Source organism: Accipiter gentilis, chromosome 13 (assembly GCF_929443795.1).
Source record: "Accipiter gentilis chromosome 13, bAccGen1.1, whole genome shotgun sequence".
In the NCBI taxonomy this organism is placed as follows: Eukaryota; Metazoa; Chordata; class Aves; order Accipitriformes; family Accipitridae; genus Astur; species Astur gentilis.
Window position 1 is genome coordinate 32,299,656 of NC_064892.1, and position 25,374 is coordinate 32,325,029.

A 25,374-nucleotide genomic window follows, 5' to 3' on the forward strand; every position below is an offset into this window, starting at 1 on the left:
CCAAAAGCCCGAAGGCTCTATTTGAAAGAAATTTTAAAATACAGGATTAAAACATTCAAATCAGTATATCTAACAATGGGGGAAAAAAAGCGCAGCAGTTTATAGTTTTACACATGAAGGCGCCTTTCTTTGGAAGTACATACATACACGTTAAGTCTTTTTACTGCAGTTTAGAGTCTGTAGGTACTCCATTTGAGGCTCTGGGATGGAGAATTAAAGGTTTATCTGCTGCCTCCTTCCTTCTCCCTCCAGTTGTAACTTGAAGCATTCTGCAATTATTTTCTTGGTTGTACCTGCTTATGGAGGGGAGCCTTAAGTGCCTTGCTAGATGAAAACGTGCATAAAATTTGACTTGAGAAGGTGCTTGACGCGCTAACAACTTTAGAAAATTAGTATTTACACTGAGGCTGGCTGTCAACTGTTTAAAAGGATATCACGTTCCCTAAGCATTAAGGCACAGGGAGTAATCAGAGCAACACAAATGCTTTGCCTATCGTTTGGATGATCTAGGGCCTGGCTCTAAAAGCAGCTAAAGCAGCTGTGAGGGAAGCTACCCAGGAGGGTGTGTTTCCTTCTTGCTGACAGCTGGGAGGGTCTCCACTGGCTGTGACCAAGTTTTCCGGGACGCTTTGCTCCCATTTTAAATTCTTCTGTGCTCTTAAAGCCAGTTGTGAGGAGATGGCAATGGACTCATCTGTGGTTTAGGGGTTTAGCTTACTTTTTCCAAGCTGGTAGATGTGCCTGGTTGTCCGGGATTCAACTGTAGACAGCATGCAGTCCTAGAGCATCTGTTATCATCTGCAGCATCTGGTATCATCTGATTACAAGAAGTATTTAAATGTGCTTAGAAGCAGGGTAAAGTTACTGGTTTAGTTTTACTAGAATCATAATAAGGAATGTCTAAATCCCACTACAGTCTACAACTCAAACATTTCATTTGGAGTTCACGTACTTGGATTTGCCTTAGAAATCCCATTTGTTCTGTATTCACTTTACTGTAATTGGTTTAATTCTAATTATGAACCAGAAAAATAGACTGTTCTCCTGTTTTTAAATAAGTTAATGAATATAAAGAGAAAGCCTGACCAAATTAACGAAGTGTGTGAATCTTAAAAATACTAGTGAATTTTTATTGTATACCATAGTTTACTCATGGTTTGTTTTGGGTTTTTTGTTTGGGTTTTTTTTTAAATCCAGGGCTTTGACAGCAATCTCACTAAACCCAGCTGTTTCACAGACAAATGATAAATAAGTGCATGAGTAAGAGTCCTTATATACAAATATTTTTGCTTTTTCTACGACGTTGTCATCATAAAAATCTGGAAATAAATGTGCTTGTTTGCAGCCGTGATCTGCCTTCTAAACGTGGCTATGCGATTGCAGACAATAGAGCAGATTTTTAAGACCTGTGAATCGGGGCGCTGGGAGTTTGAATTAATTGGCTTAAACTCCAGAAGATGCCCAAAGCCCGGAGAATTTCTTAACGTTAAGCGTTATTGTAACGCAGAGCGTTAAAAGCAGTATTTTAGTTAGGACTCGGATGAATGTCAGGTCACGAAGGATTTGCAATTTCTGTCCTGCTCCACACCCCTATAGTTATTTTTATGTATATAGGTCTATGGTTCTGCCCACGCCATAGAAAAGACGTATCGACTGCCTCCAGGTTGTTGAGTACCTGAAATACCAGAAATAGCTAGACTATCGTCTCTGGAGTGACCGAAGGACCCCGGAGGACGCCTGAGGCCGAGGCTGCAAGTGCTCGTTCTGTGAGGAAGGGGCATCGACCCCCTCACCGAGACGTCCCTTCTCCCCCGGTTACTGCCTGGGTCGGTCGGGATCCCACCGCTCCTTCTCTTGCTGCGTCCCCAGCTTTGACTCACTCCAGCTGTAAATGGAAAAAAACCAAACGAGTCCGGGAGGGCGAGAGACGCCGCCGTAGCCGTGAGGGAGAGCGGCCCCGCCGCCGCCATCCCGCCGCTCCCTCAGGGAGCTAAACCCCGCCCCTCCCTCCCCGTCCAATTACCGGGGCCGCAGCCAGCGGAGCCATCTCCCATTGGCTAACCGCAGAGCAAGGACGCGCGCTCATTGGCTGAACGCTTAGCGCGGGAAGCTCCTCCTTCCCTCTTCCCCAGGATCGCCGAGCCGGTTCGTGTTTGGGGGGGGCGGGGGGGGGGGGGGGTGTTGGGCGCGGTCGCTTTTCCTCGCCGGTGGGTGGGGTGGGGGAGCGGCAGCCGGCCCGGAAGTGACGGCAGAGCGGTTAGCGGTGGCGCAGTTTTCCCGCGGTTTGGGCGGCGGGCAGGGAGAAGAGGAGAGCGGAGCGTTTGAGGGCGGCGGGGCCTCCGAACGGCGGCGGGGCCTTAACGCCCGCCCGTGGGCCTCAACGCCCGCCCGTGGGCCTCTATGCCGCCCAAGCCCCCCCGTAGGGCGGCGGCGGCGGCGGCCGCCGCCGTCAGGAACCAACGCGTCAGCCCTGACGGCGGTTCCGCTCCCGTCCCCACCGCCCCCACACGGTAAAACGTCCCCGTCCCGGGCCGGGACCGTCTTTTGGGGGGGGGGGGGGTGAGGGGTGTGTGGCAGGCCCGGGGTGCGCTGCCGGGGGTCTCTGAGGGACCCGGGGGTGGGGGGACACACGGGGGAAGGGGGTTGTGGTGGTTCCCGGGGGGGGGGGAGGGTCGTTGTCACCCCCGGGGGGGTCGTTGTCACCACCAGGGGGTCGTTGTCACCCCTGGGGTGCCCCTTTGGCAGCTGTTGAGGTGGGTAGTGGGTGTGCTGGAGGAGGAGGAGGAGGGGGGTCCCGGCCGTTGTCGTCCCCGCCGTTGACATCTTCTCGTCCTCTTAGGCTCGAAATCGGCGAAGCGGACTTCGTCCGGCTCTGCGATGCTCTGAAGGTGTCGGAGAGCGTGAGGGAGAAGGCGTGGAAAACGTACGAGAGCTTAACGGCTGCAGATGGAGCTCCGGTGAGTACCGGCTGCTTGGAAGTTGGATCTCCGTTCTGGGGTCTAGTCGCCGGCCCGAGCTGAAATATCAGCCCGTAACGTTGCTGGACTGGGGGCCGAGTGTCCCGCAGCCGAGGGTTGTGCGGTGTGGGTTTGGTTTTTTCCAAGCGCGGTTAGGCTGAAGTTGGAGGTTGCCACGTGCGCATCTGTATAAACCGTTTTCTAGATACCTCCCTTATTTTGTTAATGTTTTCCAGTAAAGGTACGGACACAAGAATTCTTTTAGGTTACTAATAAATGACACTAGAAAACAACACTGTGTCATCAGCTAATCCTTCAAACCACAGGTTGTTTCAAATATGTCTGAGTCAGCTTTATGCAGGTCATCTCGTCGTGTGTTCCTCTGTATTTCTTCCTGCTGCGTCCTTTTTTTTATGAGGCTGCAGAAAGGGTCTGGAGACGGCTGTTGCAGAGAAATCTTAAACTTTCTTCCTACTGCATAATATTAATCTGTATGTACTTATCGTTGAGGTATTTCCGTTCAAAATTAGTCATTGGGCATGTGTAAACAGAGTAAAATGTTATGCCCTTTCCTGATTTTTTTTTTTCCCCTTCTTCTCAGTGTATTACTGCTGTCTCAACAAGCTGACTCAGGGAACAGCTACAATACAATTAAATCACAACCAAAGCTTTGTTATACAGACCTGAATTGAATTCAGAATACCTCGTTGGGGTATTATTCCCACTGTGTGGGCTAGCATCCATGTATTTGTTGCAACTTCTCCTTATTCTTCTGCAGCTTGAGCTGATGCGCCGCAGCTATGCTGTCACTAGTAATACCTTGTTGTCTGTGGGCTTTAAACTGCAGTGTGTGTATACCAGCTCTTGATGCATTTGAGTTTTGCAACACAATACAGTAACAGCGTGGGAGAGAGACTGTGTACAGCTTTTTCAGTAACAGGTACAATTTCTGGCCATGGATGTTCCCAGGGAACGTTCACTTAAAAGCATAGTCGAACTCCTCTATATGGACTAAGACAGAAGCAGTCAGTTCTATTGAGTGAAAAAACCAAGGCAGGTTTCAGTGTATTTCTGCAAATTTCACTCGCAGGTGGAATTTTTGTTTTCACTGATCATTACCTAGCAGTGGCCAGGTAAGATACAGGGTGTTTGAAACCCTTCCTTTCAGCATCTGAAGGTGACCTACCTCCTTTACCTGGTCAGAACAGGGCAAGGACTAGATCTTCATTCTAACATATAGATAATATTTATTGTCTTGCAGTTAAGGCCTATGCTAAGAGCCTTTCAGCATGTAGGAGAAAGTCTACGTTACATTGTGGTTCAATCCAAGGCCTTTTCCTCAAACTTTTGGAGGTATTGGCAAGGTGTGGAAGTGAGGAAGCTGTGCCTCCATGGGGACCTGGCAGGCACTGGAGTTGCTACTTCTAGCTGAGACCAGTGCAGGCTTCACCTGAGTGTGAAGTCAAGCGAATTAACAACCTGGCTGATTGCTGCTGCTCCTTCTGAGTCCAGCTGTTATCAGGGGGAGCCCGGCTTCTCAGGGCGGCTCTGGTTCAGGTTGCAGGGACTCAGGAGGAGGCTGTATATAAATGCCCGCTCCTTTCTCCTCCTCTGGTAAAGGTAATGCGCTGGCAGGGCTGTCCCAGGGTTTGTCCTGCAAGCACCAGCTGCCTGTGTTTTAAACAACGTGGTTCAGTGCTAGCCTGTTTGGTTCTGAACTGGAACAGAAGCTGCTTATGTAGCAGCTTTCTGTTCTCGAGCAAAAAGGGAAATAGCAGGACACCAGCTGAGACAAATACCTACCAGAACACTTCTGTTTAACCCTGTAGTTGGCTTGACTTGGGGAAGGTTAAATCATCAGACCACCGATCGAAATAGAGGTAGCATCTAATGATCCCACTCTCAAGGCATTTACAGAGCATAAAGACCCGAAACCTTACTTTCCCTGGCACACTGGCCTTGTTCTTTGTGGTTGATCTCAGAATTGTGCCTGCCGAGCCTCTGAGGACGTAGAGGGGACTTGCAGCGCTAACTAGGAAGCGGCGTGACCTGGACAGAAGGTACTGTGGTAACAGGCAGAGATTCGGTGTGCAAATGTGGGCTTGGACCTAGCCTGAGCACCTGCTCGATCCTTTCTCAGCGAGTATTTAGTGAGTTAAAGGGAAAACATCTACTAGTGCTCTCCTTTTTGTGTCACTTAGGGTACATGTAACCATGTGCAAAGAGACTCTGCAAACAAGGTATATGCAGCTTAAAAAGACGAAGCAATTATTTTTGGCGCATGCACGCAAAAGGTTGCTCCTAGCAATGTAGTGACCTACCAGCTGAAGTGTGCCTGCGCTTCAGCGAGACACCTAAAAGTCTTTGCTGGCCAGGTAGGCATCAGTCAGGAGGAGAAAGCTTGGTGTCTGCTGCTCCCTGGAACGAATCCTCTGTGCTATTACCCACTGAAGCCACTGGCACCACCAAAACTGACTGATTTGCTGCTTTTTTTCCTTCAGCATGTCACACCTTTCTACGCTGATATTTTTTTGTTTTGAATCTTTGAGCTAGCAGCGATCCCACTTCTGTCTGAAATGTCACCTTTCTTATCTTGCATAGCTCTGCACTGCAGCTTTTCTTCCAGTGCTCTCAACTTACCTGTTTCTGCAGCAATTTGAGTCAAGGATATACAGCTGCACCCTATCACAGCTGAACCCCTGTGAGAGGGGTGGAGGAAGGTGACAGGAGAGAGAGATGGTTACACGATCTTCCTGGAAAATTGAGGCTGACTTGTAGCTGGAAAAACTAGACCTGCAGAGAGAGATTGTTCAAACCACTACGACTGTCTGTTAAATACAGTGGTAAAGTTTTCCTCTATGACAGCCAGAGTTTAATTACACTCTTCTACAAAAAAATCATAACTTGAAATCTCTGAGACAAAACCCCAAACGCTGGTTCCAGAAATCCTGTACTGAATCAACACTGTTGGTATACGGTGTAAAGGAAGGTACCCAATGCATGACCAGAAAGATGTTTTATTTTACATTCTTTTTGTATCTGGTGAACTCCCGCGCAAGTTTATTGTAAACATGGAAGTGTATATATAAATAAGAGCTGCTGCATTAGTGACATACAAAGACTTTTGCTCTTTCTATCATATCTCTTGTTTACCAAACCAAGCTACCTAGATAAGCAAAATATTTGATTTAGAGTTGTAGTTTTTACTGTCTTAATTTCAAAACTCTTCTACACTGACAGTTGTTGACTTAGGAAATTGGCTCTGATGCTTGCTTCTCTTGTACTTGGTTTTTTTTGGTTTTTTTTTTTGTTTTTTTTTAATAACTGTCCTGAAATCTGTGCTATGAATCAATAGTGCCTGTAAACTCTAGATGGAGTAAATAGACTTAGTGGAATTACTGATGTGCTTTGGTGAGCAGCATGTGATTGTTGGTGTAAGAAAGACTAGGAGAGGTCCTGGAAGTCATACTAATACTGCTAGGAAAAGGTTCAGGGCTTTGTTGTGTTCTGCTACTGTTTGTTTTGGTAAAGAACATCAAAATGAGAATCTGAAGCAGCATATTGGGTGATGTAAGCAGGAAAAAGAAACTTGAGTGAATTGTTGCTTAGTATATTGGAAAGAACCAACATGAGGAGAAGACGACATGGTGACTAAATTGGAACCGAACTTAAAAAAAATTAAACAAAAAAAATTAAACAAAAATTAAAGTGGTTTAGGAAATTGATAGAGGTTGAAGTCTGCCAAGGACCTTGAGGCACAGGGTCTGGTGTGCTTCAACCTCATCAACCCAACTTGCTGTAGGATGTGGTGCATGGGCAGGCGCTTTGTTTTTTGTTTGCTGTTCATAGCACTGTTTGGGAAATGTGGCCCGCTGTTCTGCTGCTGCTGCTCAGACTGGTGAATTCCTGAGTCATTTTTATCAAGTGCCTGTCTAACCCACTATTAAAAAATTCTGATGATGAAAGATCTGCAGTCTGCATAGTTAATCCTTCCTAGTTTAACTTTCTTTGCTCGTGATTTTTTTTTTTTCCCCAAGTACTACGCTAATCTGTTTCTGTGTTAAAATTCAAGCCAGTGGTGATTATTCTGTGCCCCATGGATGTGAGAATGTATTAATTGCTGCCTTACTGCCCCCCCCCCCCCCCCCCCAAGTCTCTAGCATCTGAAGATGTTTCTCTCATCTCTCCTTGTTTGTAATTGCTCATCTTACATTCTGAAATTATCTCCGACTGGTGGCTTACACTGGTATGCAGATACTGCAGAGCACTTGATTCACGTGAGAGTTGAACTGTGTTCTTAGTGAAGAAAACTTAAACGATGAACTGTAGCTAAAGTGGAGGAATGAAATGATGAGTTCTTAAATATATCAAGGTTGCTCTCTATAGGCTGAAAAGCTAGTGATGAGCAGGCCAAGTGTTCCCAGTCCATAAAACTTCACATCTAAATTAAATCACTTCCTCTTGGTTGTAATTTCTGATGAAAAGGAAAACACTGTAGTTGGTAAACCACCTCATCCTCATGTTAAAAGGCACACAGAGGCTTCTTGCTTTTGTCAAAAGCATGAAACACATAGGAGCTAATAAAGTCTTTTCTGTCTGTAGAGCTTTGTTTCTTATTTATAGAACTGCAGCTAAACTGAACCTGAATCCACTGGAGCTTTGGGTGGATGAGCAAAATAACAGATATTTTAGGATCCTCTGTTATTAAACAAAAACAAAGAGCTACTGAAAGTCCCGAAGCAAACATAAATCATCAACCGTGGCCTCCTGCTGGTCGTATTCGGTGTCTTAGTAGCAGGTGCATTGCATGTGTGTGTTGTGCCCTTGCGCTTTAAAAGCACAGCTAACTGGCATACAGTTTCTTCTTTTACTCGTCATCTGCCCATCCAGGGGAAAGACTGTTGTCCCCTCCGGTCTTGCTACATGCAAAAGAAGTGTAATGGGAAGTTTTCATATCAGAAGAACTGTTTTCGTCAGTTCAATACTTTCCGTTGACTTCCATTACTTTTAGCTAGTGTTATGTTTGAATTTGATTTAATCTGTTGAGAACTAATAGTAATCTTCCATTCCAGACAACAGTGTTCAACAGAAAATTTAAAACCATTATTGCTGAAAAATGGAGGATCTAACTGTTGTTACGCAGAACTTCTTATATGCAGACAGTGGGTACAGCATTCGCTTCCAGAATTTTTTTTCTAGGAAACTTTTCCTACAAGTGTTAATTCTGATCAGTTTTCTATTGTGAATGCTTCTTGATTCTTTTTCCCTGCCATCTTCCCCCCCTGTAATCATAAACATATCTGTGAATGTTTCTTGTACCATCTAGCTAGTTGTGTATATTGATTAGGACGTGGTGGCTGAGGTCTTGGTAAGCCAACAAATTCCACCTCTTCCCCTTCAAAAATCAGGTTTTGCTATTTATGGTGTGACATCCTATATCCCATTTGATTCAAATACCCATCTGCGTTTGCATATTTCTCATGTACATTTCTCTTGACCTTCTTTTGCACAACATCATTTGAAGTTTCTATTCCTGGACCACTTTCGTAGGCTGTCATCAAAACTGTTATCAGTGTTGGCAGAATAATAAACATCTCTAACTGCAAACTAGAGCTGGGACTTCCTGTGACCATCTCCTCGTGACTGGCTTAGCACTGGAGAACCTCCTGAGGTAGAGAACAGAAGTTATTTCTGTTACTGCCTTTAACACCTTGCAACACCTGGAAAGAAGAGAGGCAAGAATCGCATTTCACAGTAGTTCAGTTTGATGAGCATTTTAAGCCTATGACTCCTCCAGGTTGTTTTCCCTAGAATTAGGCAAACTGATGATCTGCTAAAAATAGATTAAATAGTAGCAAGTCCGGAATGAGAGAGAAATATTTTGAAAGAGTTTGTGAGAGTTTTAAATCTTTTCCTACAGAAACCTATATTGATTCAACAGAACTGACCTACATTGCCTGAAGTTGCAGCACTGGTTCCCCAGAATCCTAAATGAAAAAAAGGAAGGAAATCTATCTAGACTATTAGGTGCTAAGTAATCTTTTGGTTAGCGATTGGTGGGCTTTGATTCACAGTAAGTTGAAATAAGGTCGCTAGAAGTCATCTTATTGGAACTGGCGGCCAAGGACAAATGTCGAGCCGTTGTCCTGCCCGTTTTCTGTAGTGGTGCTGTATCAACAAAGATCTTGAGTCAGACTGCGGTCAAGAAGAAAACCCTCAGAAACGAACTTCTGGCTGTGAATTTGTCTTGCGTCTATTCCCATGCCCTCAAGTCCATCTGGGATGAATCGTCTGGCTTTGGCTGTAAACAAACCGTTAATTTGTGTCATAGGATTGGCTCCCCTGGAGTTATGATACTGGCAGAATAGCTGAACGGGGTGATGCTGCTGCATTTTTGTTCTGCAGTCAGCATTAACTCATTTGTGTAGGAAAGAACTCGAAAAATGTTGGTGAGCTTTGGGAGAGAAGGGGTATGAAGGGGAGAATATTCAGGAGTCTGACTTGTCAGGAAGACCTCTTCTTAACTCTTCTCCTACCCCATGATGTTTATATTTTATGTATTAAAGTCACTAAAATCTTCATGCATGGGTACGGGCAGATAGTCTTATTTTCTGAGGAAACTGCATTTGCCCTGCGTCTTTGGGTGTTTGAACCAGCAGTAGCTGGTGGGATGGTCCCAGCCCGGTGTTCTTTGACGTTTTCCTCTCCTCCCTCCCTGCCTCAGCTGATGTTAAGTGGCGGCACGCTCGGGTGCTGCTCACCTTTTCTTTGCTACTAGAAAAAAGTCACAATCTATTTGTTTACCCTGGGTTCTGTGTAACTTTTGTGTTAGGCCAGCAGTCATCCAACATCTTCTGTCTGGTTGAGTAGAGGGAGCCCAACGCATCCTGTAACGCTAGCAGTGGATATGGAGTTAGTCCTGATATTAGAGTTTGACTCACCGTAAGGGTTTAAATCTAGTGGATTGACAGGCTGCCGTCTTCTTTAATGGTAGAAATAAAGGAGTTGTTGCTCCAAACCACGCAGGGTAAGGAGTTTAAAGATTGTTCTTGCAAAACCAGACCTCGCTCTTACCAGTTAAACCATTGCTATAGCCTTCAACCATTCATCCTCCCAGGGTAGAGCTAAGCTGCCTAGGAGAGCTGGGCTTGTTTGGGTAGGCAGCAAACCAGGAACAATTTCACCACTTTCCAGCACTCGGTCCTCCTGCCCTACGCGATATTGCATTCACAGAACAACGTCATGGTGCGAGTTTGCAGGAGCATGAAGTGAAGGGAACTTATTTATGAAACAAGGTCAGCCGACTCCAGTGGCGGTGGTGTCCTCGGTAAGTGAGTAGTCCTCCTTCTTCTTGGTAGCTCGCTAGCTAGCCTTAACCTTCAGAATTTTTTACAGTGCTTCACAGAGAGATGAATGCAGGAAAACAGACATCCCCATCCTACAGGACGTTTTTGTTCTTGTGTGCCTGGTAGCTTGTTGTACCTGTCAGCAAAGGATTGTTGAGACGGTGGGAGTGCAGCTCTCGGCAAAGCCTTTCTTCTGTGCAAAACTCCCTCGAGAGCAATTATTTGCCTCACCTTTAGGTTGCTGGTGGTATACAATGGTAGAGAAAACATCTAAAACCTGAGGGTTTCCAATAAACAGAGACAGTGACTACTTGATATTAATATCTGTTCCTTTACGTATCATCAAATGCATCTCAGTCTGTTAATAGCTTCTTTCAAAAAAATTTTCTGTTGTACAAGGTGTCACGATTTGTAGAAACACTCAAATAGCAATGCAGAAAGAAAGTAGTAACATAAATAATGGACAGTTACCATGTTGTTGAAGGTGTCTGGTTACTTTAGCATTCAAGCCTGTACTATAAGTCTTATCGATTGCACAAACCAATGAAACTTTTCTTTGGAGGATGTCCCAGCCAGTCTTCATGAAGGTATAAACACTGGTCCCAAGAAAGAAGCAGAGCATTTGCAAAAAAAAAAAAAATAAAATTTTGACAGACTGCGGCCATGGGCCTGGGCGGTGGTGGAGGTTTCTTTACAAGGATGCCAAATATCCAAAGGGTATTTTATGAGTTTGCTGGTTTAGGGGTCTTGCAGGGCAGCACCCACACCTAGTTCTGTCTTCAAAATAGCTTTGTTTCCAAAACCTGTGGTATACCTGCTTAAGTGCTTTTTTTTTGCTTTTTTTTTTTTTCTTCCGTGCTTTTACAAAACATCACTCTTTAGAGGTTTTCCCTTGAGAAGCTGTTTTGGTGGAGGGGTACCGGAGTTGTAGCTGATGCCTGGCCGGCTCCAAGGGACTCGGTTGTGAACCGTCAGGGGTGAACTCCGCGTGGGTGGCATGTGTGTCACTGCGGGATGACTTTTTCTTGGCGAAGGATGATCAGTTACAGCTTGTACCTTACTCCTGAGCAGCAGAAGACAGACCTTAAGTGTAGATGTATGGTAGGAAAATGCCCGAAGGTGCTTGTTACTATCGTGGTTTACTAAACAAAGAGATGGGTTTGTGGTTCAGCTGTGATAAGTGATTGAGACCTAGCTGGAGAATAAAGTTCATGAGTATTTATTGCCTGTCCTTGTAAGGATTTTATATTTCGTTCTTCTGGCTTCTCTCCTGATTCCTTAACCTTCAGTATCTTGTTATGGTCAAATATAGTAACTTTAAAAAAAACCCACAACATGGCTTCTGCTTCGCATAAACGTTCCGTGGAACCAAAGCTATTTTGAGGCTTTGCTGAATTGTATGGGTAAAATTGATCTTGCGCTCTTATTCCTAGAGTTTGAAGTGTTTGGTCTTTCATTTGTAACATAAAACTTGTAATGGTTTTCAGTTATCCAATAATTGGCTATCATAGTCAAATGTTTGCTTGAGGGTGTTTTGTTTTACTGTTTCTAATCTAGTTTGGACAAATTAATGCTTTCCATCTATTACCCGCTTTTATTGCATAATAAAAATAAAACCTGTTTTCTCTTTTTCTAAAAGGCTTATAACAAAAAGAAAAAGGAAACATGGGGAGTCTGTATCTTTATTGTAGCAATTGATCTGGATGAAATGACATTCACTTTCACAGAGCTTCTGAAAAGTATAAGCATAAGGTAAGTGAATTGAAGCCTGTGAGTTTAGATTTCAATAATTAACTAGTCAACATTTTTAAAAAGAGAATGTTTTTAAAGCATTGTGAATCTTTGTGCATATCAGGCTAGTTGATTTTAAAGCGAAGGCTACTTATGGGAATTCTCAATATTTCTGTAAACTAGGAGTCTTGCTCCTGTATTTTGGCTGAGGGAGCAATGATACTTGTTTGATTCAACTGTGATTGGCTTTGATTGTATTGCACAGCTGATTTCTTGTTCTTGCTCAACCTAAAGTCTTCATCAATGTAAGTTGGTGTAAATTACACTTAAAATATTTTCCTTTCTTTCCCCGTATGAAGATTTTTTCTATAAAACCTTTTTTCCAACATTAGGCCTGGGCTAAATCAAGAAGTGGAAAAAAATGTTACGCTTCCAATAGTTTGCCAGCAGGCTGCTCTTTTTCAAACATTTTAATGCCAGTCTAGATGTTGTGCTTTTGCATGTACTTTTTGCTAGGGGATTGTTATTGTTATATTGTATATTCGCTAAGTTCATAATACAGAAGTTAAGATTATAGGACAATATCTGCTTTTAAGGTAAATGTAGGTGGCAGCAGCAATAGGCATACCTTGTGCTGGATTCATCTAAGAAGGAATTCCAGTGCCATCTGCCGAATGACTGTGCTGTGTGTCCAAAGCGTGTGCCTTTCAGTGCTCTAGGGCAGGAGGCTAAGGCAGAACGCTGGGCACGTCGTGGCCGTAGCCCCAGAATATCCTTTTTCCTGGAAGTCATCTGTTTTGACTGGACTTCTTCATGCCTCTTCTACCTTGCATCATGTCCCAGAGCAGCAGTCAGGTCCTGTGTTTTGACTTAATCTCTTCAGTCTTGACTGACTTGGAACCGCGTGGATGAAATCCAATTGCATTTGTGCAGCAACGTTGGGCGTGTTCCACCTGAGTACAGACCAACTTGTGCTGCAAACTGAAAGACGCTTTTTCCCTTTGGGTTTCAAAGAGTAAGCTATTACTCTGCTGATTTTGATTTTAGCAATACTCTATTGCTTGTTAGCCCTGGGCTTTTTGTCAGCTATAAGGTCAAACTGGCAGAGATTTCTACCAGCCATCTTATCCTCGAGAGCCACACAGGTATATTGGAAACGTTTTTCATTCCATGGTAGAAGAATTCCTAAATGAACTTCTGACTGCTTTTGTATTCTGTTTTTTAATCTGACAAGGATCAGAAAGTATTTCAGAATACTATATTCTGATAAAGGATCAAAATTTGATACAGTTGAAATAGCTGAATATAGTGGATAGCTTCCTCCTCATTAATTTTTAGCAATCTGCTCATTTTGGTTATGAACATAACAACAAGGTACTTTCTTGATGGCTATAATATTACACGGATGAGTAGGGAAAACTTTGGTCCCCTGTGTAATAATATTTCCAAAGGCTGGGCGTGTCCTTGCCCCCAATAGCTGTTGCAAGACCTGAAACTCCATATAATTCAATGCATTCATCTCAGTTTTCATTCCTAGGTCTCTCTTTAGCATGGATGGAGCCAAGGTTTGTGTTCTCAGGGTAGGAAGAACATTTCTAAAGTAGAACTTTTAGGTAGAACAGAAGAGTCGAGATGTCTGTGTTGGTTATTTGTGGTTTTACTGGCAGAGCACAGAAGAAAGATGTGCCTAGTTCGCAAATTCTGACTTCCAAAGATCGTGCTAGCCACGAAAATTCTCTTTCTGTAGTAGAGCCCATACTGTGAGATGCCTCTGCTACCCAGTTGAACAGTATTCCTACATCTGGAAAGTGTAAAGGTGGGGCTTGAGGTAAAAAAGCAGTTTTTCCAAGTCAAGGTTCTCAGTCACTGCTAGTTGTAGTAAGAATACTGTAGTGAAGTAAGGCAATGGGGTTTGGTGGGGTTGTTTTGTGGTTTTTTTCGGGTTTTTTTTTTTTTTTTAAGAGCTGTTTCAAAATACTCATTCTCAGAGTTATGATAACCTGTCATCTTTTTCCTTTTTTTCAGTGTATGCACATTTTTTCAGTTTCTGAAAGAGGTGGATGTTAACATGGATACTGTAAGCACTAAAGTTGATAGCACTGTATCAAGGCTGAAAAAGAAATATGATGTATTACTTGCACTATACCACAAGTTTGAAAGGTAATGTACGTTTTTCATTTGAAATTATTAATTCTTTATGGCATTTAAGTATTTAGATTTTTCAAACTGTATGTTAGAAGAGCCCATTTAAACTCTGTGCGCTAATATTTACAGAGCAGTGAAATGGAACTGTATACGTGCATTGAATAAACACATTTTACATTTTACTCCATAACTATTACAATGCTTTGTTAAACAATCCCCTTGTTGCAGTACAAACAATAGTAAGAGTAGCATGACAAATGGTTGCTAGTCCCTTCATTAAGCTTTTTACAGGTATAAAGAGGATTGTTTTACTATCTAGTATTTTTTATTTAATGGACTTTCCATTTCTACCTGCACACCCCACCCCAAATCCTCATCCAAGAGACTCTTTCTCAGGAGCTCTGGAAAGGAAAAAAAGCACAAATAAGATAATTTCGCTATCCCAGATCTGGAACTGAAGGCTGTTTGTTCCAGCGTGTAGGGGCATTGCAGAGCCTGCTCTATTAGCAGTTCTCACTTGTAATCAAGGTGAACCTTCCCAAGTGGTTTAGCTGACCACAGAATGAAAATCGAGGGGCATTCTCTTTGTACAGAATAAGTTGAGTGTGCTTACGGCAGAGTGCCGAGAGCTTTCTGTATGTAACTTGAAAATCAGGAGATTCTCAAATGGATGCTGTTTTGAGTTGCCATTACTCCAAGGTGGTAAGCTGCTGCACTCTACGCTTTAACATGAAGACAGAGATGATAAAGGCTTTTGATGCTTTTACAGGCTAGTATGTGCTAGCACAGATGCATACTGGCAAGATCTGATATCCTCTGAGGCAACTTGTAATCGATCTGTGAAATTCTCTATAGCATATACCAGTAGAAAACTGTTTCATGTTATTAAACATCGAAGCATCATTCCATGTTACTTGTATTATTTGATACCGTTGCTTCAGAACACTGGTATTTTCATCTACAGGAATTTGAGCCACTGTAACGTTTTGCCTCCCAAACCACAAAAGGCTCTCCAGTATCCCTTAAATGACCCTTGAAAGGGGTAGCAGGTCACCCCTTGGCAGTTTATAGAATCAAGGCATAAATGTGATTTAAGTTTTATTTGTCTTTTCAAAGTCCAATCGATCACACTTACTGTTATCCTGGGTAATGTGTATATCACAATATTTTTCTAAAGTTTATAGTTGCCTTAAAGGTATGAAGTTCTATGAAAGTTGTAAATAATTTCTTTTTACTAATTGCAAGGCTTTTCTGGGCTATAAAAGTGTCATTGCAGATTTAGACGGGTGTGCTTTTGTTTTTGTCCCTCCTCTAACTCTTCTTCACTTGCTTACTTTTTTGAAATGTGAATTGCAGTAACATCTTTTTCAAACAGGATTTGAAAGATTTTTTTTTTTTCCCTGTTTTGTTTTTGAAGAAACTGAATTTATTTCTCGGAATGACATGTACTTAGAAGAAGTAGGAAGCAACATTACGCCACAAGGCTTGCAGTAACACTGCAGAAATAGTAAAGGTTTTAAAAGGCCCTTTTGTAGAGTGTTGTGCGCAGCTGTAGCACATACTTTGCTGTGTTTTACAAGCCACTGAGTAACAACGTACATACAAATCTTTTTCTGGAAGAAAACAATAACAGATGTTGTTATACCAAATTAAAATTGTTTTGCTGTTTAACTTTTGACATAAGCATGCAAGCAACAGCATTGTTTCAGCTCTGGCAGGGCTGTAGTTGGTGTGTTGTTAATCTGCTCTCCAAGAGTCAGCATTTGTTTAAAGTTAGAATAACGTTTTGTGAACTGGCATGGGTTTTACTACATTCAAGTCAAAGATATCGCATGGTTTGTTTTCAGAAAAGTGTTTAAAAGTAAGAATTTATTTTTATTTTCTAGGACTTGTGGCCTTATTTATCTGGAACAACCTAGTAGTGAGTAAGTTTGACTTTCCTAAATTGCGTTTGTCAAGATAAGATGTAAAACGTGCCAGCGTTTCATCTTTTAACCCATTAAGATTGACCTAAGTCATAGTATGTCATGTGTTTAATTTAGATTTAGTGGGGACTTTGAATTTCAGTGAGATGATGAGAGCCGCAGAAGTGATATGTATTTGATCAGTTCCTCCATGAAGGATCACCACCCGATGGCGGGTGTCTTGGCATGGTGGAAACGAACATTTGGAGAGTGAGCTTCCTAATCGTAGCAACAAATGAGTGGATGAAAAGATGCCTTAGCAACTCCCAAATGAGCTTGAGTTCATGCTGTGACTGGAGAATAGGGCATTAGTCAAAGGCACGAGAGAGAAAACAGCTTGTAACAGTTAAGTGAATTATCTACATTCACTTTCTTTTCTGAGGGCGATACAGATATTTCCTGATGCTTGAACGGCTTTACAGAGACTTAATTTTTTTTAAATGTGTAGTCATAATTATGTAGGGAATGGAATGAGATTGTTAATAAACTATAGGGGAAATGTTGCATGTTGTCTTAAATCGTTCTATAGACTGAAGCACGTTTTCAGAAATTATGGGTTGAATTATTACAGAGCTGTTAATGCAAGGTCTTTATTTTTGTGTCTCTACAGGATTTCTGCTGAACTCAGTTCTGTATTAGTCCTAAAAAATTACTGGATTACTTTTTTGCTGGCAAAAGGTGGGTTTTGATTAAAAGACAGTTATTTTAATGAATAGTGCTGAAGTGAGTTTATGGCTTTGTTTTACATGTCCAGTATGAGACTAGCATCCGCATTACAAATACTCATAGTACAGGCCCAGAATGTTTTGATTGTGTGGCTTTTTTAACTACTCAGTAATACTCCTTTTTATGCAGTTTGGCTATTCTTTTAACTGGTATTACTTCCTGTATGTAAATATTTATATTCTTAAACTTGCTAAGATTTTTTTTTTTTTTTTTTTTTTTTACTTTAAAGGTTGGTATTCTCTCTTTGAGTCTATTCGGAGGTGCTTTATAGTCTGCCAGTATTTTAATAATGGATGCTTACCTCGAAAGACTGGCAGATTTTTTTAAATAGGCTTATATATATTGTAAACATATATTAAATACATGAATGAATAAAATAAATTTAATTGTAAGTCCCTGAAATTGTCCTTTGAATGCTATGATTCTGCCTTGAAAAGGCAGAAGTTCCAGTTAAAGCTGAGTGATGAAACGGAGTAGCCCATGCAGTCCTGTCAATGACACTACAAATGTACTGCTCCTACAAAAAGGAATGAATCGCGTATCTTAATTGCTGCTTACTCCAGGTCTGTTACCAGTGGAGTGTACACATCTCTGCCATCGAAACTGGTCTTGGATCTGCTGAGCTTTGTGGAGCTTCTTCACGAGAACTCTCCAAGCAGCATAAGCATAAAGCAAAACCCACGAAGTTTTTCTAGCCTGCCTTTTCGTTGAGAATAAGGAAAGCCAAAACTGACCAGCAAATAGTTGAAGCCACAGGAGAGCCTGGGTGGTGCTTGCTAATTAGGATAGAAATTAGTACAAAAATTGCACATGTAAATAGAACAGAAGTAGTGGTCTGTAGCTGTTTCGAATCGCTCTCGGTTTTACCAATTTTTCGTGGCGATGCATGCCGTCTTGGAATGGCTGTCAGTCTTCTCTGGCATATGAATCATCATTTGGGAACAGCTGGAATAATGTAGTTTTAAAAGTGCTCTAAGTGCTAATATTTGTGTAACTTTTAAGTCATTTCATATAAATTAAATTTGACAGGCTGAGCACACAGTGTGATAGCATGTTTGAATTTCTCTTCGCTATATACTGGCGACTCCTGCTTTCTGAATACTTGGCAGCTTTCACAAAGCTTGCGTAAGACCACAAAAAAGAAAGTGAGGAAGAATTGCGCAGAAAGAAGAGATTCATGTAGGTAAAATAGTCTACACAGTTACTCCACTGTAGTAAAATGAAAAAGAAATCAGGAAGGAGCACTGAGAGGTCTGACTTTTGTGCACAGTAAATTTATTTATACGTATGCTATCTCTAAAGCAACAAACCTCTTAAGAATCGTGAGTTTTAAAATTAATAGCCTTTAAAGAACACTAGCATCCTGTCTGATGCTTTCTGGATTCTAGTTGTCGTGTTTTATTGGATGAACTTCCAAGTCTTTATTTTTTCAAAATTACTCCCAAAACTGTGTCAAACATCTCACAAAGGTTTTCTTTACCTTTTTAAACGTTTGCAGGTAAAGTGTTGCAAGTGGAAGATGACCTGGTGATTTCTTTCCAGTTGTTGCTGTGTGTCTTAGATTATTTTATCAAACTGTCACCTCCTGCTATGCTCAAGGAGCCATACAGTAAGGATTTTAGTATTTTTGTTCACTAAAGTAGAAAGTAAATTGGTTTAAATTTCTAGTAGTCATGCTAACGTTCATAATTAACATAATAAAACTTCTTAAACTTATTAAAATGGATTTTTTGATGTTTTAGTTCAATTTGGATGATAGTGAACTTGAATTAAATAATCTGAATGCGGCAGTGTATTTAATATAATTTTTTTTTTTCTTTTCTGTTCCTACCATCCATTTGCTATGTCCTCTGCCCATACAAGTTGTTCAGGGGCTTGTTAAAACAGCGGTTTTACTTTGGTAAAAGAATTCATGTTCTGGGTAGATGATGACTGAGAACTATTAATTTAGGTTTGCTTTGACTTGCAAAAGGAAAAGAGGGTGCTCTGACTCAGTTATTTCTTTGACACGCAACAGTATGATGACAACAGAAATGTACAAGATACTGGACTATACAGACATTTAAAAGAAATATACGGTGGATCGACAACCTAATTGCAGTGGTAGCTCAAAATAAAACGGTAGAGGTAAAATGTAGATAGCTTTGCTTTTATTACATCCCTTTTATTATTAGCAAGTGGCTCTTCTTTATTTTAAGTAAAAATATAATGGGTCTTCACTGTAGAAACTTCTGTTCAGCAGTAACTTTTTGTACCTTCAGTTTTTATCCCTCAGACCTGGAAAACCTCAGCAAAAAGGCAGAGAAAACAAACATTTACTGTAACTTTAAAAGACAAAATTCTATTTTTGTTCAATGTTTTCTTCTGCAAGCTATGGGATTGATATACTAAAGTATTTGGAGCCACAGTACGTAGAAAACAATTTTTTGATACTAACTAGGTTTATCCTCTGCTGGGTTTGGATGTGAGACTAGTATTTACAGCCTAAATCTACTTGCTTTAGTTCTTTGTTTCACAACTGAATACCTGCTTGGGTGACAGTGTGATAGAATAGATGATGTATTCCCTGCTATATTCTTTTAATTCCATGTTTTGGAAGATATTTATCTGACCTAGTAATTATTTGTTGCAGGTAAGAACAACTAACCTGGGTTTTTGTACCAAAACTTACTCACTTTTATTTGCATTGGCATTAGAATAAAGGGTAGGAAAGGATGGGCTTGTGCCAAGCAATTCCCTGCCCTCTTCCAGTACTATTTTTGAATTTAAATTTGTTGATTGTAGTAGGATAGATACATGCTACTGCTTATTTCAGATGTTATAAAGTCATAGTCGGCTTAAATGAACATCTCTTTCCAAGAACACTGAATTGAAACAACCTGGTTTTGAACTGTGTTCACGCTGATGTATTATTTCTTTTTAGTGAGACTATGAAGAGTAGGAGCTCATTATTGGAAACAGTTTGGTCCTGTGGATTGTATCTTGAAAAGAAACGCTGCCGCTTCAGGCTAAATTGCAAATATGGGTATCACGGTCCTAAGTGTAAACCATTCGATTTCTAACTTGAAGCTGTGTGATATGTGCAGGTGTTGTATAAACTGTTACACAGCGCTTCATTGTTTTAGGAAATAACACAACGCATTGTTCAAATCCTCGTGACCAAGAGGCTTCACGTTGTGCTAAATGATGTCAGGCTTTATGATCTGACTAAGGCTGAGGGGATTAAGATGCAGCCACCCAAGCAATGTAGTTTGTCAGATTTTCTCAGAACAGTTATCAAATACAAATGAAGTTACAAATGAGACCAGCATGCTGATTAGAGTATCAGTTTTAAACCAACAGTATTTAATGGTATTAATGTATGTTATTAATATAACTCATGTATTTCAAGCTGACAATATTGAAGCCACCTACTTTGAGCTTAACAAAATGAAACATTTTTACCTCACTGAATTAAGTTTTTTTTTTCAAATCTTCTTTGAGGTGAACTAGGGTTTTTTTCGTACCTGTTTGCCTGGAAGTATTTGGAGAAAGGAGGAATCCCCTGCAGAACCATATTCCAGGTTCCCACCAGCACTTAAGCCTTCTGTGACTTCGTTAACCTTCAGACACATAGAGTAAAGTTACTCTTTCAGCTCCTTGTTTCACACTTCTGTAAAAACAGAAAAAATAGTTATTCATCTGTGAAAAGATAAGGCTTTCCTAGCTTTGCAAAACAGATGCTTACTCAAAGCTACTTACAGAAAGTGCTATTACATTCTGTGTTGAATAGCTTTTTAAAAGCAAAATGTCCAAATACTGAGGCAGAAATTTAAAAATTAGTTTTCTTTTTATATATGTTTCTGTAATGATGGTTTTTCACCCAGCTGAACAGATGAAAAGGGAAATATTTAAGAAGAGGACCTGAAAAAACAGAATTTAAATCTCTTTAAGTTTAAAAATTAAAATCTCTCCTTTCTTAAGAAGACTCTAACCTTGTTGTGGTTCTGACTATCTTTCCAGAGTCTGCTGTGACTGCAGTGACTGTTAATGGTTCAGCTCGAACTCCAAGAAGAGGTCAGAACAGGAATACACGTACTTCAAAGCAAATTGATACCGATACAAAAGTTATTGAAGTCCTTTGTAAAGAGCATGATTGTAATTTAGATGAGGTAATGCCTGTGTTTTAAAGTCTGTTAGATCTTGCTGCTAAACCCCATCTGGAATATGCATTTATTTAAATGGTCGTCTTAAATCTCAATAGTTGTGCTTGCTTAACTATTTCCTCAAGTGGAGTAATGAAGGTATTCTACCATTTCGTAGTTTCTCTAGTAGGTAATTTAAAAACCCCAACAAAACCCTTTGGTATGGGTGATAACTTCGCCAGGGAAACTGAAGGGTGAAGAATGCAGTATGAGGTTACACGCCGATCACGGCGTGTAGCGTGTGGACACAAGGCTGTTCTGATGGGGTTTCACAGCTGCATCCCATGATGAGAAACAGTACACAACAAGCACATTGCTTCTGTGTGGGATCTTAAAGATCCCATTCCCCTTTTCTTACGCTGTTAAATCTATTCCTGTCTAAAAAGGACTGGTTTTTGTTGTTTTTTGTTTTGGTTTTTTTGTGCAATATCCAAGCAGGTGATGGAAGTAGAAATACAAGAGGGCTGGGAAGAGTGCCATTCTTTCCCAGTTTAGTCATTTAATATTCCAGAATGGATTATGTGTTGCATGCTTACATATCACTACATTTTGGATATGTAGACAACTTCATTTTTGCTTTCTTGAAAACAAAACACAGTGCATTACAGAAACATCTCATTTAGTTTCCTGTTAAAGACGTGAAAGCCGTGTATGCATGGCTGCCTCTGTATATTGCTAATGTTATGTTTTTTCTTTTTGTTTTAGGTCAAAAATGTGTATTTCACAAGCTTTATTCCTTTCTTGAATTCTATTGGTATTGTAGCTTCAAATGGACTACCAGAGGTAATTTAAGACAGTTCAACAACAGTGCTTTACTTCCTGCCAAATTACTTGAGAATCTCTTTACACATTGATGAAGTTCCAAGAGGTTCTTCCAAAATCATCTAGCAAAATGTATTGTTTTTCAGGAATGTGGCTTAGCAGGGATTCCAGTATTCATGGAGTATATTTAGCTTTTACATTTGAATTTAATAAATTAATTTCCTGAGGCTGAACCAGTGCTTTTGCTCAAAGCAAAACATGGCATAGAAGTTGCATATCCATGATCTTAGCGAGGCCATTAATCTAAAATACAACTATTACAATGTGTAGTCTCTGAAGTCAGTCTATAAGTGCATACAGTCTTAAATTACACAGCTTAATTTAAATATAATTGAGACACGTTACTGTAGTCATGTGGGAGAGTTACCCAAAAGATTAGGCTCAGTTTCACCACTGACAGAGTTTGGACTGCTGTGTCCGTGCAGAATTACTTTCATCTTACTGAGGCGTAGCCTGGATGTGGCAGACAACCTCTATGCAATCACATGCAAGAGTGTGCCCCGCCTTAGTAGGTAACTTCTTGCAATATATTTACATCCATCATTCTTAAAAGACTAGGTTTAGCTGTGTGAAACCAATGGATGTGGTAACCTCAAAATACGCGGCTCTGAAGGTTATCAGACTGCAGGTCTGCCAGATTCAGCCCAAGTCTATGTTCTGTTTGGTTTCATAGTGTGTTGGGTGGGGGACAAAATACAAGACCCACTAAAGATCTTAAATCTCTTCCAAAATGAATTTCAGGGTATCAGCAGTCTGTTTAGACTTTATTTTAAATTATGGCTATATGTAGTTGGGAAGTCCTGTATGAACTTCTAGGCAAAGGTCATTATACAGCTTATCCTCAGAAAAATGAGGGTTCTTATCCAAGGCTGCTCAATTTAAGCATAGTTATCAAAATTGCTGGTCTAAAAAATTTCTTGCTGGTGAAGATTGTATGAAGTGATGCATTTGAGGAAAAATCCAGTCACACGATCCTTGCTTCTGAAACTTGAGTGCCTGAGGGGACGTTCTGAAACAAAGCAGAAAGTTACTGCTATGTTTCAGAGGCAGTTAGTTCATGTATGTAATCCAACTAACCATCAATCATAGCTGAGATCATCAGTACAATAGCTAGTAATATGGGACGCTTAAATTGACTTTAATTTTCCTAAAAAAACTGCTGAGCTTTCAATAAATTTTAATGTTGTTTCCAAAACAGGAAAAACTTTTGAGCTTTTTTTTTTTTTATGGTATTTTTGTGGCTTTTTAATGTTGGTATTTCAGTTGTCTTCACTGTGTGTTTGATGGTCAGGCTTTATGAACTGATGACTAGATTGATTCAGAACTCTTCTTTTTGGCTGAAGGTTTCTTCCCGGTTAGCCCAGTGCAGCCATTTTGTTTAAGAGCTGCTGGTTTTTGCAGTGAGAATCTGAAGTTTCTAGATATCTATGAAATACTGAAATATTTTACACAAAAAGAACACATAAGCCATTAGGAAGATAATGAACTTCTAAAATGAAACAAATAAAGTGACAATAGGAATCTAAAGATAATCTTTGATTTAATAGTTGTAATCTCCAAAAGTTTTAACCATGAGAACAGTTTAGAGCAAATTAATTTGGCAAAGGTAAAAGAAGAGGATGAGGAGCAAAGCTGCATGGGAGTTATTTGCAGCTTGCTTTTTCTTGAGACTGGGAGGAGACTAATTTGGGTTCATATGCACTGTTGTGTGTTTTATAGCAGCAGTTTGCTAGAGCACAGCATCATTTAGTGTGTTTAAGGGGTCAGGGAACAGATAATTGAGGTGACTGCCTACTCCTGCAGGAGCACAGCAGCAGGTTTGAAGTTGAGGCTAGTATCTGGCCCTGATAAAAAAAAATTCCAGACTTCGACTTAGTCACTCAAAATAAACAAACAAAAAAACCCCCTCCCCTAAAGCCCCCAAAACAAAACCAACAAAACACAAAACCAAACCAAACAACAGAAAACCAACACAAACTTTTCCATGCAAAATGAAGTCATATTAATATGGGATTTAATCAACTAAGAAACTTTTAACAGTAATTTAAAAAACCAACAATGTGGATATGAAATAATGGTCTATGTTTTTGTAGAAATAGGCATATCTCTTGAAAACTACACTACTACAAATATTAATATGGAATGGGGAAACTCTTCTTGCACTCAGAACAAGAGGGTTTGAGTTTGGGTCTTGGCCACTCAGAACAAGAGGGTTTGAGTTTGGGTCTTGGCCTTCTTCTCCAAACCAGCAGAGACAGGGACCTAGCAGGTTGTCTGGCAGCTGTCTAAGAACACTCATGGTATATTTCCTGCTCTTAGAGACACTTTTGTCTTCTGGAAGGGAAGATTTGAAAGGCTGGAAACATTAGTTTGATTTGCAGGTCTGTGTCTCCCACTCAGGCTATTTTTAGTTCTTTTACAGTGTCAGGACCTACATTTCTTCAAAAAAGTCTCATGATCTTGTATTCTTTTCTCTGTTAAAAGATTATCTTTGTGCATGAGAACAATAATGTTCCTCTGGGTATGTTTCAGCTATTTGCATAAGAAGTGACTTTGTGAGCTCCAAGGTTATTCTCTTAGCATTTCAGCATTGTATTCATGAGGACTAGCTTATATTATTCAGCAAACTGTCAAACTTGGGTTTTTTCAATGTTTTTTTTGAGGTTGAGGTTCTCTCGAAACAGTACGATGAGCTCTATCACAACAACAAAGATATAGACGCAAGATTATTTCTGGATCACGATGAAACCCTACAGCCTGATGTCATAGCATGGTAATATTTCCATTTACTGTTTTCATTTTATAATAGAAAATGTGAACTTGTTTTGATTTCTCCCTTTGTCCCCCTGCTGTGTGCTCTAAATGGAGATCTCTTTATCCTGTTTATTTCCCAGGTTTGTAGTTCAGCTAAGACATTTCTGGCAACCCCACCCTTGCTTTATGTTATAGCTTAAATTAAAATTAGAAAACGTATGAATGTGACTCAAAAAAAGCTCTACTCTAATTCTTACTCTGAGGCCAGCTGGCACGGAATGGCTTGGGTCCTCGCTGTCCAGCTCCTTCTTCCTAAAACCGGCCGGTGGCATTTGGAAGCTGCCTGCTGGGAACGGTCCTCAGGCCATTCTGACTTCTGACCTGTAGCCACACATATTTTGGGGAATGGTGGTGTGCATGGGACAGAAATACGCCACCGGTGGTTTAGCAGAATAAACAGTTGAGTACCAGTAGCCAGGCACGTTCCCTGGTGCTGTTCAGTAACACAGATGTAGCTGAATTCTTTGTCATACTCTAGAATTCCGGTGGTTCCTGGCAATTCCACAGCTTTACCTAATGTGAGATCACGATGTGAGTCTGTGACTTTATCTATGCTAGAAAAATACATATGTTTAAAATTGGATTAAAATGGACCCAATACCAGCTTCATATAAATGAAGTGGCTATAAATAAAATTCTAGAGAAATAATGAAGTTGGAAGGGAACTTCGGAGTTCATCTAGTCC

At 40.7% G+C, this 25,374-nt stretch overlaps 1 protein-coding gene across 4 annotated transcripts in view; it reads left to right on the forward strand.

Annotated features, from left to right (window-relative positions):
- Window positions 1-2,253: 2,253 nt before the first annotated feature.
- The window catches only part of RB1 (RB transcriptional corepressor 1), a 77,993-nt gene continuing 54,872 nt past the window's right edge, over window positions 2,254-25,374 (forward strand). The window contains exons 1-10 of one of the 4 annotated variants that reach the window (XM_049815635.1): window positions 2,254-2,510; window positions 2,840-2,957; window positions 11,943-12,055; window positions 14,060-14,194; window positions 16,066-16,104; window positions 16,754-16,821; window positions 18,368-18,478; window positions 20,872-21,020; window positions 21,759-21,836; window positions 24,539-24,648. In XM_049815635.1, coding sequence (XP_049671592.1) covers window positions 2,401-2,510; window positions 2,840-2,957; window positions 11,943-12,055; window positions 14,060-14,194; window positions 16,066-16,104; window positions 16,754-16,821; window positions 18,368-18,478; window positions 20,872-21,020; window positions 21,759-21,836; window positions 24,539-24,648 — 1,031 coding nt within the window. In that variant the 5' untranslated portion in view covers window positions 2,254-2,400. Of the gene's footprint in view, window positions 2,511-2,839; window positions 2,958-11,942; window positions 12,056-12,809; window positions 13,050-14,059; window positions 14,195-16,065; window positions 16,105-16,270; window positions 16,489-16,753; window positions 16,822-18,367; window positions 18,479-20,871; window positions 21,021-21,758; window positions 21,837-24,538; window positions 24,649-25,374 lie in introns of those variants that run through there. The other 3 variants (XM_049815632.1, XM_049815633.1, XM_049815634.1) reach the window with 3 other exon arrangements.